This window comes from Silene latifolia, chromosome 11 (assembly GCF_048544455.1).
Source record: "Silene latifolia isolate original U9 population chromosome 11, ASM4854445v1, whole genome shotgun sequence".
NCBI lineage: Eukaryota > Viridiplantae > Streptophyta > Magnoliopsida > Caryophyllales > Caryophyllaceae > Silene > Silene latifolia.
Window position 1 is genome coordinate 193,260,084 of NC_133536.1, and position 14,233 is coordinate 193,274,316.

General features: G+C 36.4%; 1 protein-coding gene and 1 pseudogene across 4 annotated transcripts; one reads left to right on the forward strand and one right to left on the reverse strand.

The window, feature by feature from the left end:
• Positions 1-5,792: 5,792 nt before the first annotated feature.
• LOC141612221 (dynamin-related protein 3A-like) lies at positions 5,793-11,583 on the forward strand. 4 transcript variants are annotated; one of them, XR_012529016.1, is made up of 20 exons: positions 5,793-6,317; positions 6,539-6,821; positions 7,034-7,062; positions 7,180-7,281; positions 7,501-7,569; positions 7,673-7,732; positions 7,886-7,999; positions 8,147-8,192; positions 8,352-8,461; positions 8,576-8,668; positions 8,749-8,841; positions 8,943-9,080; positions 9,216-9,308; positions 9,435-9,497; positions 9,591-9,633; positions 9,746-9,882; positions 9,978-10,129; positions 10,223-10,275; positions 10,532-10,631; positions 11,100-11,583. XR_012529016.1 is itself a non-coding variant. In XM_074430953.1 (20 exons), exons 1-20 carry the CDS (start codon positions 5,853-5,855, stop codon positions 11,229-11,231), a joined length of 2,370 nt encoding a protein of 789 aa, XP_074287054.1. In that variant the 5' UTR covers positions 5,794-5,852; the 3' UTR covers positions 11,232-11,583. The 4 variants fall into 4 exon arrangements, 2 of the variants coding, with proteins under 2 accessions (XP_074287054.1, XP_074287055.1); XR_012529017.1 differs by having other exon boundaries at positions 5,794-6,317; positions 9,216-9,302; XM_074430953.1 differs by having other exon boundaries at positions 5,794-6,317; positions 9,983-10,129.
• Positions 11,584-11,657: 74 nt separating this feature from the next.
• LOC141614538 (protein TIC 55, chloroplastic-like) lies at positions 11,658-13,577 on the reverse strand (annotated as a pseudogene).
• Between the last annotated feature and the right edge of the window lie 656 nt (positions 13,578-14,233).

Below are 14,233 nucleotides of genomic sequence, written 5' to 3' on the forward strand. Positions count from 1 at the left end.
TATGAAATAACAACTACAACTCTTGACAGCGATAACTAAGTTTGCGTGGTGACTCCCCATAACTGCCCTAAAGCTCATCAACTGCATCACCTGTCACAATCTGCTCACCATCCCCGAATGGATTACCACAGATTTTACAAAATACAATGGGGTGAGTTACTGTATAATTAAAATAAGATAAGCGTATAAAGTAACCAGCTGATCATCCTCCATCCTCGGTCTCCCGATCTCACACAGTAACCGACTACACACCAAAGTGTGTAGTCCTGCCAGATTACCCATCGCAACAGGTAATCCTCGCCGCCAGTGGGGGACCGCAGCCAATCCCCACCTAAATCCCGCTCATCAACGAGCGATAACCCTGTCCCTTAATGTGCACATCTCCACGCTTGGCGGGTTCCACGGAGGGCGAACTAGGGTGTGAAGCAACTCCCGCAAGTGACTCCACCATAATCATCACAACCACCGCACCAACACTCCAAGGATGATCAGCAGACAACAATTATACACAGTACAACAAAACATTTCAAATCAATTAAACAGGAACTGAGTAGGAAAACCCTACCTTAGCACAACTGCCAGGAATACAAGCAAGCGATCTAGAACGGCTCCTCTATGAAGTCTCCGCCTAATCAACAATCACATAACACAATCACTATATGCGAAACCCCATTTCCCCCAATTCATAATCCAAGACAAACCCTAAAATATGAATATTGAATATGAAGACAAGGACTTACCGATGATGAACAAAGGAATGAATGCAATTGCTATGATCACCCACACACAAAGGAGAGATTCAGAGATGATTAGAGCGTCGTAAAAGTGTTTAGGTTTTGTAAAATGTAATTAGAAAGTGTTTAGCGTATTATATATCGCCCGAATCATTTCCAAATCAAACCGCGGAAATAATACTTGACGGACCGGATACTCGGTCGAGTATAGAGTATACTCGGCCGAGTATCCTCTACTCGGTCGATTATTCCGCATACTCGGCCGAGTGTTCCTGGGCAGTAGCCAAACAGGATACACAACACATTTTACTCGACCGAGTAGGCCATACTCGGTCGAGTACCAGCCTATGAAAACCGTAGTATTACAGTCATCATCCGTTAAGCATAGATTTTATGATGCTAAGAACACCACACAACAACCAAATACAGCTACATATGCCATAATTTGGCCACATTATCAATAATCACCAATTTCTGAGTATCTTTAGTTTATTATGTTACCATGTTAAGACGTTGTCATATTGATATATTCCTACACTAAGGTGGTCATATTTCATCACAAAGACATGTCACTAGGATATGTTAGAACCTTAATATTTATTCATCAGAAGAGATATGGTACATTTACTCGTCAAAGTGGTCACATTTTAAAAATGACAACACATGTGACCATGTTTTAGCATAGATGTTAGCCTGTTAAGGTCAGGTCATACCACAAAAACAGAGGTATATTACCCGATAAGGTGGCCACATTTTCAACAATATCAAATATGTCACCATGTCTAGTCTATTTTGTTAACATCTTAAGGTTTATAAGGTGTCCAGAAACTCTTAACATGAGCACATTTCTCGATAAAATGGTCACAGTTTCAGATTACTGTCTACCGTGCTTGTCTATTTCTTGCTCTTCTTTTTTACACCAACAGCAACACCCACTTCCTTCCCTTTCCTCCTCACCACTGGCTTCCGTCTCCTTTGAAATCACATCTGACTCATTACTTGCCTCACTTTCATCTGTCTCCACCATCGGAACTACAAATGTCATCTTACCTTTCAGCTTCCCTTTACCCTTCTGCACCGGCTGCTTCCCTTTACCCTTCTCCACCACCGGATCTGCAACATAATACAATCCATGACAAACACCACCACAATAATTAGTCTAACACAATACAATCCATTGATTACATCCACTCATACATGCATGGCTATATGTGAAATACAAAAAAATTGAGAAAACTACATCAATGTGACCATTTGAACAAACAATTAATTAAACAATATCTTCCATAGTTTTCTTCGCAAGTTTTTTCGGAGATGTCCTCTTCGCCATTGTTTTTTTACCCATTACTTTCAAGAAGCTAGGAAATAATGATGATTAGCTAGGAGTTTTAGAAGCTAGTAACTGAAGCTCACCAAGATGAAGATGGAGTTTGTATACAGTGTTCTTGATCAGAGAAGATGGTTTTGATTTTGTTAAAGTTGATGAAAGAGGGAAATGTTTGTGTAATTGATGAGAGAGGGATTTAATTTTGTGTTTTTTATGAAACAAGTGTGTAATAGACGGTTGCATGGGGAACTCCCATTCCCTCCTTTTTTTTTATATTTGTTTAATGTTGAGTAGTCAAATCACCTTTTAAATTTGACCCATCTAGCCTTACTCGTATAGCATAATGTGGTATCAAACCAACCCGTCTCTCCCTTGTGACGAATACTCTATGTCACAAGGGAGACTAATTGTTTCTTTTGATGGTCACAGTCACAGACTCTGATTCGCAATGTTTCTATTCTGGTTATGGAGAGCAAAGGGGACGTGTGGAAGGTATTTTATGGACTCTGAAACCCGGGGTATTTGTTGGTAATAAATGACTCCCTCTATGCTCTAATATCATTGAATGAAGGAAATAAATATATTATAAAGAGCTAATTTTATACAGGACAATACGTGTAGTTATTCTATTAATGTATATGAACATGGATTAAGATTTTATTTGAATTGTTCGGACCAACAAGTCTCACATGATGTTAATTTTTTAGCAAAAGAAAAATTTATAATTGCTCTATCTTACAAATTACAATAGTCGTCTTATTTTTCAGAGGTAGAAGAGTACATGCATTATGACAACGTACTTTAGGACTTATTTGACCATGTAGTTTATTTTAACCAATATTTCAACTAACCGTTTTTTATGTAAGTGTTTGAGAAGTAGCATTTTGTATTTTTTAGGTAGCTGAAATAAATTGAAAGCTAGCATAAATAAAAAATTGCTTGCAAAAGTGCAAAGTAATTTATTTAAAAAAGATAAATTTAATATGTTTTTTTTCCTACTTTTACACTAACTATGTTATCAAAGATTAAAAACTATAAGGTGTCATAGCAAGGGCTTTCCTTTCCAACTAGTAATGATAATAATATGGTAAGTTAGGTATAAACCAATTCTTTGTGATTTTACCAAATATAGATATAGACAATTAAGAGAAAGAAAAGATAGAGTTTATGGGTCAAGTCGTCGTCTCAATAAAATGTTTACATGTGCTTTGTATAAAAAGATCAATGGATAAAGAGAGGAGAATTGTTTTCAGTATATTATTAAAAATAAAATAGAAAGTAAAACATAACCAAAACAGAAACATAGTCTATTAACTAAAACACCCAAAAATGAATAGTAAACCTATTGACCGGGACGGGACGAAAGGAGTACCGATTTACTCCTCCTTCCTTTTGAAAAGAGAGAAAAAAAGGAGGTAATCCATGGTTGGCGCCAAATGCTTAAATTTCATTCCTATAAAACCCTATATCCTATCATCAATCAATACTATATATTAAATCCAGAACCAAGCGACTTCAATGTAATTAAAGAAAATTATACAAATTAATTATACTATATGGTTTTAAATCACTAGCACCGTGTGATGGACCCGATTAAGGGATCTCAATACAAATATTATATAATTTGGGTTAAAATTAAATTATATAGAAGCTTGACAATTTTCCTAAACAATGTAAGAGACTAAAACATGGTCAATTTCCTTAAAATAAAATAATTAATTAAGATGATCAATTTTTTAAAATAAAATAATTAATTAAGATGATCAATTTCAAGGAGACTAAAAGAAAGAAGTTGTTTGGTAATTTTCCTAAATATTTATAGAAAATGGTTTTCCTTAAAATAAAATAATTAATTAGTATAAACATGCACACTTATGGTATTAATTATTATCATCATAAAATTATATATTAAATTTAAAATCTATGCAATTTTATTAAATTTTATAGTTTATTAGATGTATAGAGATATTAATTATTTAACATACAAACATATAATATAAGTAGGTTATAAATAATTCAAGTTAGATTCCATAATATATAATACTGCATAATTTTTTCGATTTGATTTTATGCATATATGTAATATATTTATATAAATATATAATCCTCTTAAAATTGCATGTCCAAGTAGTAAAAGTAATTTTCTCAGTAAAGAAAAGAATTATAGTAACATTAGATACATTTATATGATAGTAATCACTCATTTGAATAGTAAAAGTAACAATAAAGTAACAATATTATCAGCGAGATTAGTGAAAGTGGTAGAAACTACGGGAGTGGTGAAATAATCAATATTAATGCGGCAATAGTGAAAGTAACAATAATTACGACGAGAGTAGTGAAATTATCAATATTAATGCGGCAGTAGTGACAGTAGTAATAATTACGGCGGGAGTAGTGAAATTAACAATGATTAGGATCAATTAGTGAAATGTTATTACTATTGTTTCATTAATAAGAGTAAAATATTAATAACGGGAGTAGTGAATTTGTCTCAAAATTTATTTCATCGTAATTTTAGGATATGTCATAGAAAAATATATTAATGATAAATTTATGGGTTATGCAACTTTAAGGAATAAAAAATTTAATGGTAAGTAGAGGTAGCCCGGGCGAAGCCGGGCACCAATACTAGTACTATATATTAAATCCAGAAACCAAGGGATTTCCATGTAATTAAAGAAAGTTATACAAATTAATTATACTATATACTTTTAAATCACTAACACCGTGTGATGGACCCGATTAAGGGATCTCAATGCAAATATTATTAAGCTTGGGTTAAAATTAAATTATATATAAGCTTGGTAATTTTCCTAAACATTTGTAAGAGACTAAAACATGGTCAATTTTCTTAAAATAAAATAATTAATTAAGATGATCAATTTCCTTAAAATAAAATAATTAATTAAGATGATCAATTTCAAGGAGACTAAAAGAAAGAAGATATTTGGTAATTTTCCGAAATATTTATAGAAGACTAGAAGATGGTCAATTTCCTTAAAATAAAATAACTAATTAGTATAAACATGTACACTTATGCTATTAATTATTAACATCATAAAATTATATATTAAATTTAAAATCTATGCAATTTTATTAAACTTTATAGTTTATTAGATGTACAGAGATGTTAATTATTTAACATACAAAAATATAATATAATTAGGTTATAAATAATTTAAGTTAGATTCCATAATATATAATATTGCATAATTGTTTCGATTTGATTTAATGCATATATGTAATATATTTATACAATTATAGAATCCTCTTAAAATTGCATACTTAAGTAGTAAAAGTAATTTCGTCAGTAAAGAAAAGAATTGTAGTAACATTGGATATAGTTATATGATAGTAATCACTCATTTGAATACTCATTTGAATAGTAAAAGTAACAATATTATCAGTGAGATTAGTGAAAGTGGTAGAAATAACAACGGGGAGAAGTGAAATAATCAATATTAATGCGGCAATAGTGAAAGTAATAATAATTACGGCGAGAGTAGTAAAAGTAACAATGATTACGGACAAGTAGTGAAATGTTATTACTATTGTTTCATTAATAAGAGTAAAATATTAATAGCGAGAGTAGTGAATTTGTCTCAAAATTTATTTCATCGTAATTTTAGGATATGTCATAGAAAAATATATTAATGATAAATTTACGGTTTGTGCAATTTTAAGTAATTTTATTTAATGAGGAACAAAAAAATTTAATGGTAAGTAGAGGTAGCGCGGACGAAGCCGGACACTAATACTAGTTGTTGACTTAAAATTCAAACCTGATCATGGGAGGGCCACCACGAAAACAGCAAAAGAGGGATAACACCACTTCCGCCACCATCACCGCCACCACTCATAACCACAACAGCAGCTTAAATTGGTCAACTCCGCCTCCGCCTCCGCAACCACAACTACCATTGACAAGTATAGGATCATCGGTGATCCCGACAATCAACAAGCTACAAGACATCCTTTCGTGTCTCGGCGCCCACCAGCTCTCCCAAATCAGGTTGCCTCACGTTGCCGTGGTTGGCAGCCAGAGCAGCGGCAAGTCCAGCGTACTTGAAGCACTTGTTGGCCGCGACTTCCTTCCTCGCGCCTGCGACATTTGTACTCGCCGCCCTCTCATCCTCCAACTTCACCACCGTCTCCCTTCTCCTACTGTAGATGATCACATTGAGTGGGGGGAGTTCCTTCACTTGCCTAACACTAAGTTCTATGATTTTTCCGCCATTCGCCGTGAAATTCAGGTTTCTGTTATTTACCAGTAATTAATGACGCTTCTTCTTACTGTTTGTTTTGGCACTGAGGAATTGATCAATTCAAAGTTCAAACCCTAATTTCTGAATTGGAACATCCCCCGGTCTCACAAGAGTTTTACTCGTGATACACTGATACATAGTGACCAGAATAATGCATTCGCAGCAGACTTGTAGATACGTTTTGATCCCACATTGTCACATGAATGCAGGTGGAGACGGAAAGAGAAGCAGGAAGAAACAAAGGGGTTTCAGATAAGCCAATCCGATTGAAAATTTCTTCCCCCAATGTTCTTGACTTAACACTTATTGATTTACCTGGCGTTACCAAAGTTCCTGTAGGAGATCAACCTACTGACATAGAAGATAGAATTAGGAGGATGATTATGGACCATATTAAAGAAGAGAACTGCATTATATTAGCTGTTAGTCCTGCGAATTCTGATTTGGCAACCTCTGATGCCCTTCAAATGTCCAAAGAAGCTGATCCAAAGGGTACTTTTGTTCTTCATCTGATCACATTTCAGTGCATGCTTCAATTTTCAAGTCGCTGTCATCATTGGTCTTGAAACGTCTTTGTGTTTTTAATATAGGGAGAAAGGCTACGTACATGTGACCCCTTACTTACCCACTGGTGGGAATCTTTGATGCAGTAGAGTTATGTTCTTATGGTTGCTGTTTACTTATAATTTAAATTTTATTGGCAGGTACCCGAACAATCGGAGTCATTACTAAGGTCTTTTGCTCCAGTCTTTGTATATGCTTTTTCATATTTTCTTTTATGTGCGTTGATTGATTGTTGATAGTAACTGATATATTCGTTTAATCTGTGTTGGCGACTTGGCGCACGCAGCTGGATATAATGGACAGGGGTACTGACGCCTGCAAATTTCTTCTAGGGAAAGTAATTCCTCTTCATCTGGGTTACATTGGTGTGATTAATCGTAGTCAAGAGGTAAAAGATGGAGGGTAACTTTCTGTCTTTCTGTGTTGGTTTTTATCATATATCAACTTTACTTCGTCAATCCTTTTGCTCGGAAGATGATTAATGATGCTTTCAGTAACTTCTACGAAATTCATGGTATCAGAAAGCTTCTAAACTGAACATAGCTAGAACTGTTTCGAGATATTTAGCACGCATGTCATGGAGTTTTTATCTTCTCTGCAAATTCAGGATATCAACAAGAACAAAAGTGTTGCTGAAGCGCTTAGTTTTGAGGAACAATTCTTTCGTGATCATCATGTACGCCACCTATATATTGCAACTAGATTCAATACTTGATCTAATTGTTGCTCTTGCATTGATCATATTCCCTGTCAATCTCTAAATGTTTCTATTGCTGAAGGAATATAAGGGTGTACTGGATCGTTGTGGAATTCCTCAACTAGCAAAGAAACTAAATCAAGTTAGTTACGTCAAACTCTTAATTCCACTCTCGCCTATTTTATTTTACCTTACCTTCAGAAATTTTGCTTTCAAAGAAACAGACCATGTAGGTTGATGTATAGTTTTTCTGCAAATTATGTTGTGTTTAGCAATAATGCTAATGAATTTTCAGATTCTTGAGCAACACATCAGAGCAAATCTGCCAGCATTGAAATCGCAAATTAAACTGCACTTTCAAGCTGTTGAAGAAGAATTAAGGACATACGGAGATGGAGTAGAATCAAAAGTCAGTTAAGCTACAGAAATCTTGTGGCAACATCATAGTTATTGTGTCGATATTTATTATTCTTACAATTCTTTTATTCAAAATCAAAATCCTTTAACATAGGGCGTGCTATGTCAATTCTTGATGTGAATGTTGCAATTTTTCCAGGAAAGAGAAGCAGTTGTGTTGAATATCTTGAGAAGCTATAGTGAAGGTGAGAGGTTCATTTTGTTAATATTATCTTTCTGTATCCTCCTCCCTTCTTCATTCCAAAGGTAGAAATGGACTTTAGTATTGCTTTCGCATATCATATGCTAAGGTACTAGCTTACTATCCTGTTTTGACATTTCTGTTATATACCTTTTGTCGATAGCTTTCTCATCTGTGATTGACGGAAAGAATCCACATATATCAACTCAGGAGTTGGCAGGTGGAGCAAGGATTCGTTATATTTTCCATTCAATCTTCGGTAAAGCCTTGAAGGTCTAATATTTTTCACTGCTCTATCTCACTGAAGTTGAATCATTCGTCTTATCTCATCAAGGTTTCACGTACTTCTCTGTGTGCTGTGATTATGTCCCTTGTATGATCCCTCAGGAAGTTGATCCTTGTGAAGATCTGTCAGATGATGAAATCAGGATAGCTATTCAAAATTCTATGGGTCCAAGAAACAAATTATTTGTTCCAGAGGTGAACACCATCATCATGAATTATACATCCTGTTCAACTCATCATTTAGCTTGTTTTGATTTTTGACAATAAAACTTCAGGTGCCTTTTGAACTTCTGATACGAAGACAAGTTGAAAGGTTACTAGATCCTAGTATGCAGTGTCTGCAACTTGCATGTGATGAACTAATCAAGGTATGAAGCACAAACTGGTGCATTGTTACATCTTTATGTGACTAAAGAACATTTCTCTCAGTCAACTTGAATGTAAAAACAAGTGCTTACATTTCTTGTAGATGAGTCGTTCTTGTGAATCAAGAGAGTTGCAAAGGTTTCCGACTTTCAGAAAGCGTGTAAAGGGGGTAATGGCGAACTTTATGCACTATGCTATCAAACCTGTGGAGAAAAGAATTGCAGAAACAATTGACATGGAGGTTTTTAAACACATTCTCAAGCTGCCAGCCCTTTTCAGTTTTTTTGGGACGTGTTGTGTGCAGAAAGTGCTTTTGACCTTTCAATCTGCCTTCTTTACGCATTTTCCAAATGTATTGTTTGTTTCATTAATCCAGGCAGATGACATAAATACTTCACACCCAAGCTTTGTGGGAGGACAGAGAGCAATAGAGATTGCTAGACGGCTGATCCGTACTTCTAAGGTGCAGGTTCTCTTCTTCAAGAAGCTATTCCAGCAAGTCCTACGTATAACAATATCTGAGTTTCTTTGGTCACGTAACTAGTTTGGACGGGCATCTTAAATGGCTAACGATACAGTCCCATTTCTATTTCAGGGCACAATTATGGATGCTGATCAATTTCCATCTCCAAAGAGGGATCAGAAGTCAGCAAATCAAGTACTTATAACGGTTATACTGATGTCTTTCTGCTTAATACTTGTAAAGATTACAAATGCTCATCTATTTGCTTTCTTTGGGGGTTCTTGATAGGAAGGCCAAAAGCTAGAAAAGCATGATAAATCAGTATCAGCTGGTGAGTGGCTTTTAAGATGGTGGAGCTGTGCTTGATTGTTTATCAAACTATACACAAAATGTGTACATATGAGTCATAGTATTGATCTTGCAATCTAAAATGGTTATTATAGATGCTATAACAAAGCTTTTTGGGATGCCTATCAAACTATGGGGTCGTTCATCATCCAAAAAAGCTCCTGTAGGTGTGTTCAGTGATGACACGCCTAATCATACATTGAAAGCACCGTCATTGGTACAGCTGAAAGCGGTAATCACCATCATTAATGGAGATTGAAATTTTTCTAATTTTTAAGACATGAGTGCAAATATCCTTGATTTTTACAATTCTGTTGGTTGTTCAAGTGCAGCCTTCTTCCTTTCTAAAGCCCTCAGAGGAACCCACTGAAGATGAAGAAACTGAGATATTGGTGATCAGGATACTTTTGCAATCTTATTTTGATATAGTCAGGAACAAAATTGAAGATGATGTTCCAAAAGCTATAATGCACTTTGTGGTACAGTCCATTAATACATGCTGTTCTCAGGAGCTCTAATTGTCCTTTTTCCAAATAATGATTTCTTATTTGTCGTTCACACTTATCTTTCAGGTCAATCATCTTAAGAGGGACCTTCATAACAGCCTCATTCAAACGTTTTACAGGTACGCCATATGCCATTGGTTAACAGGCATTTAGTTTGATCAACATCTTGTAAGATGTTAATTACCTCAAAATGGAATTAGATAAATAGCTGTATCTCGCCACCTCACTGACCCATTAAAACTGTCATCTGTACTCACTTCAGGTGTTAAATTGGATGAACGGCGTCCTAAAATGTTAGGATTTTTCCATGCCCTTTGGGGCTGTTTCACTGTTTGAACTACTTTATGAATGATCAAATGTTCAATGTCAATACAGAGAAGACCTTTTTGAAGAGCTGCTGCAGGAAAATTTTGATGTTAAGAAGAAACGAAAGCGTGCCCAGGAGATGTTCAATGTGCTTCAGAAGGCTGTCCAGGTCAGTGCTGAAGGAAAAGTGATTCTAGAGCTTTAGTTTCTGGAATAGCATAACTGTCTAACGACAATGCGAGTTCTGTTCTTTTTGGATGAACCATTCTATTAAATCTAATACAAGACGGATAGGAGCTAGATAGTTAAAAGTCCCAACATTCACCGTATTGTCACGTACGCCCTTCATTTAGGTAAAGCAATGGTCACCTTATTAAATTAAAGAAGACATCCCCCAAAGAGAGTGGTACAAGAAGCTCAAAACTGTTCGGCCATATCGGAATATTGTACCTTAACTGGGAACTTAACTCACGGAAATGAACAGCCTGATATTTTTTTTGATTTATATAATGGCTCTTGCAAATCGCGGGGAGGTCGGATGTACGCAACCTTACTCCAATGTTAGCAACACAAAGAGGCTGTTCCCACTTGTGAAGTTGTGATGTTTAGATTTAAAATTATTTGTTTCTCTATGCAGGCACTTGATGAAATTGAGACCAACATTCCACCTGTGATTTCAGACAATTATAAAAGCCAGACAGAAGAAAGCACCACCAACAAGTCCACAAGTATGTCTTCATCAAAGATTAGTAGAGCTCGAAAGCTGTAATTTTCAGTCACCAAGTGACACAACAGGATAAGCTGCCCTACATACTCGCAGATACTGAAAAGCATCTGAGACAGTTGATAGCCGCTATGACCAATTTGATTCCACAAAAACTAATATGTCAATATAATACATGCATGTCATTTATCCTTTCGAATGAAGGACTACATCTCAGATCCTGTTTGACATAGAGAGAGAGTACAAACATCAACAGGACAATGTAGCTGATTAGCTAGGCGACAATGTAGCTGATTAGCTAGGCTTTTTCTGTTGCAATTGAAATTTGGCTGTATTTTAGTTCTTATATAAATACATTCATTTCAATCATTCAAGACAGAGAGAATTACGCAAGGCATTATATGGCTACATTCAATTTCGAGACCTACTGAGTGTGATTACCAGATCCTTGTTGTCGGACTAACTTATCTCAAGTTTTTTCTGCGTGGACCATACAGAGTTCTGTATGAACAACAAATTCAGACTTTTTTAGATATGAGCATTTTTTTACTTCCCTCCTGTAAATCCTCAAGGCACAAGTGAAGGTTCAGATTCGACGATGATTCCTTATGAAATTTGTTGTATTCAGCATTATTGCAGTAGAGCATGCATATACAACAGCCAGACATAAAGCCGTCGTAACCAAAAACAGAGTTTTCCACTGCCTTCCTGTCGCAAGAATGGCAAATCCAGTCGATAAAAGAGCCACAACAGAAAGGACATTTTTCCATGTCTGGAAGGCCCTAACAACTCCCCTGCATTCTTTGCAATGAATCACATGTCTGAAGTATCGGTTGGCCCAGTTTGGAGCATGCATTGATGCCAGTCCACCCTTTGCCGGAGATGAAGCTGAAAGCCCAGCAACTAAGCCTGCTGGAGCATGCTCAACAACCGCTGGTATCTCAGGTAGTGAGACTGTGCCGTGTCCAAAGTGGTAAGGCATCCCATGCCCAACTTTGTCCATCCACTTCCTGTATTCTGCAACCCACGTGTCAGATGACTTCAAATTAAGGTACAGCTCCTTGGTTGGGACATTTTCCTTCATCAGAGTCTCGTTTTGAGACGAGAGAAAGCCCATGTCTTGCTCAAACACTTTACTAGCATTCTGGTGGAAATACCATGTCGGAAAGAATTTCGCAAGTGGTGATCTCTTTGTTGTCCCAAATCTTACAATGAGCATGGATTTCCCCTGGCCAGATGGCCTGCAAAGGAAGAGCCCACTAAAGTATTGTTTAGCTCCGTTGTCATCAACTATCTGTCGGTTATTCTGGAGATTACATGGCGCTTGAAACCGCAGAAAGTTGGGCCTGGATTTGTCACTTTCCTTTCCCCACCAGCCAGCAAATCCACGGGCCGTCCTCTCGGTGACCTCGAAAAGCAACGGTTGAGCATCTTCTCTTTTTGCCGTCCAGTCAGTACGGTCATGAGAAATAGGTATATGAGCCGGATCCATGAGGTTTTCTAGAAGGATGGAGTGATCATAAGGAAGCTCGTGCGTAGTTGAGATATCCTGGAATCCCGGCCTAGCAAAGTTTTCAAACCAAGGGATCTTCCTGGCATTCTCTCACTTCATATGTCTTCAAACAAGCTTGTTTCGGTAATTTTGGCTCCAGATGGAAGCTATCACAAAAAGTCACTGTTATTTCTCCAGCACTTGCAGAAAACAAGTACTCCGTAGTTAATTGCCGTCACCTTCAAACTGCCAACCATGGTATAGACATTCAAGCCTTCCATCAACCAATTGCCCTTCTGAAAGCTTAGCTAACCTAAATATGACATCAACCTATCTATCAACTAGTGCCATTTCTTTCGACAAGTAATTTTATTCGGGATAGAAATCAGAAAAGTATAGCCAAAATTACAGTAACAGAAAGAAAACTCCACATGATACTGTCATGCACATTGCTAGCGGCACAAAAATTCACTGCTATATGGAACACTATCGGTACTAAAAAATTTCAGATGACAAGGATACCTATGAGGGCAACCATCTTCATAGCACCTGAACTCACCAGCAGCATCACGGTAGAGAACAAGCTGCTTATGAAAGACTGTAAGACCGAGAGGCGCGTCATCAGGAACATTCTTAACCAAGTAAAGAGGGTACCATTCTTCTGTCCAATCATAATCCACGACTTCAGCAACCCTGGTGGGGTCTACTAGCACATCCTCCTGACCTGTAACGTCTTCTGCAACTGCCTTAGCTATTTTAGAAGACATGGGTTTTACTTGTAATTGTCTTAACTTATTATGATTATGAACAAAACTGTAAAATGGGGTTCTAGTAGTTGGTTTGGAGAGAGTGAAGAAAGTGGGTTTTGAGGGTAGATTGTATGGAATAACTGTTGCCATTTTTTTATGTGAGATTAGGAGCTGAAACTGCCCACTTTTCTTTGTTTTTGATCAAGGGAATCGTGAATCAAAGAGATTATTGTACTATTGTCTTTTAGTATTTTTGTCAGTCACCTATTCTCTATCGGCCCTATGTTTTCATTGTTAACCAGTAGAGGTTGCCAACATGATTTAAGTTCGAGTAATCGTTACTCCAATGCTCTCCCAAGTCTTCGAATAATTATTCCTTCTATCCATTCCAAATTTAGGGGTTAGCATGGCTTCAAAATCGGACCGGACCAAAGACCGAAATCGTAAATTTTGTAGACCGGAGATCGAACTTAAATATTTCGGTCTTGACCGGTCCGGCCTTAGACCCAATTGAAACGAAAATTATGATTTGTCATTAATAATTATGCAATAATTAAATTGAGTTTCGTCAAATCAAACATAATAAATAATCAAATTATCATTTGATTTAAATAATCGATAATATTGAGTTTGTAATGCTTTTTAAAGGTAAACTAGTTTTGACACCCGTGCAATGCACGGGGTTAGTTTAATTGCACGCGTTCGTTTATATTCTCAATTAGATTTTTTTTGGTTACACGAAGCGGGGTAGAACCCATAAAAGACAAGAACACTGACTACTAGAAACTAAACAACAGAGACAGAAA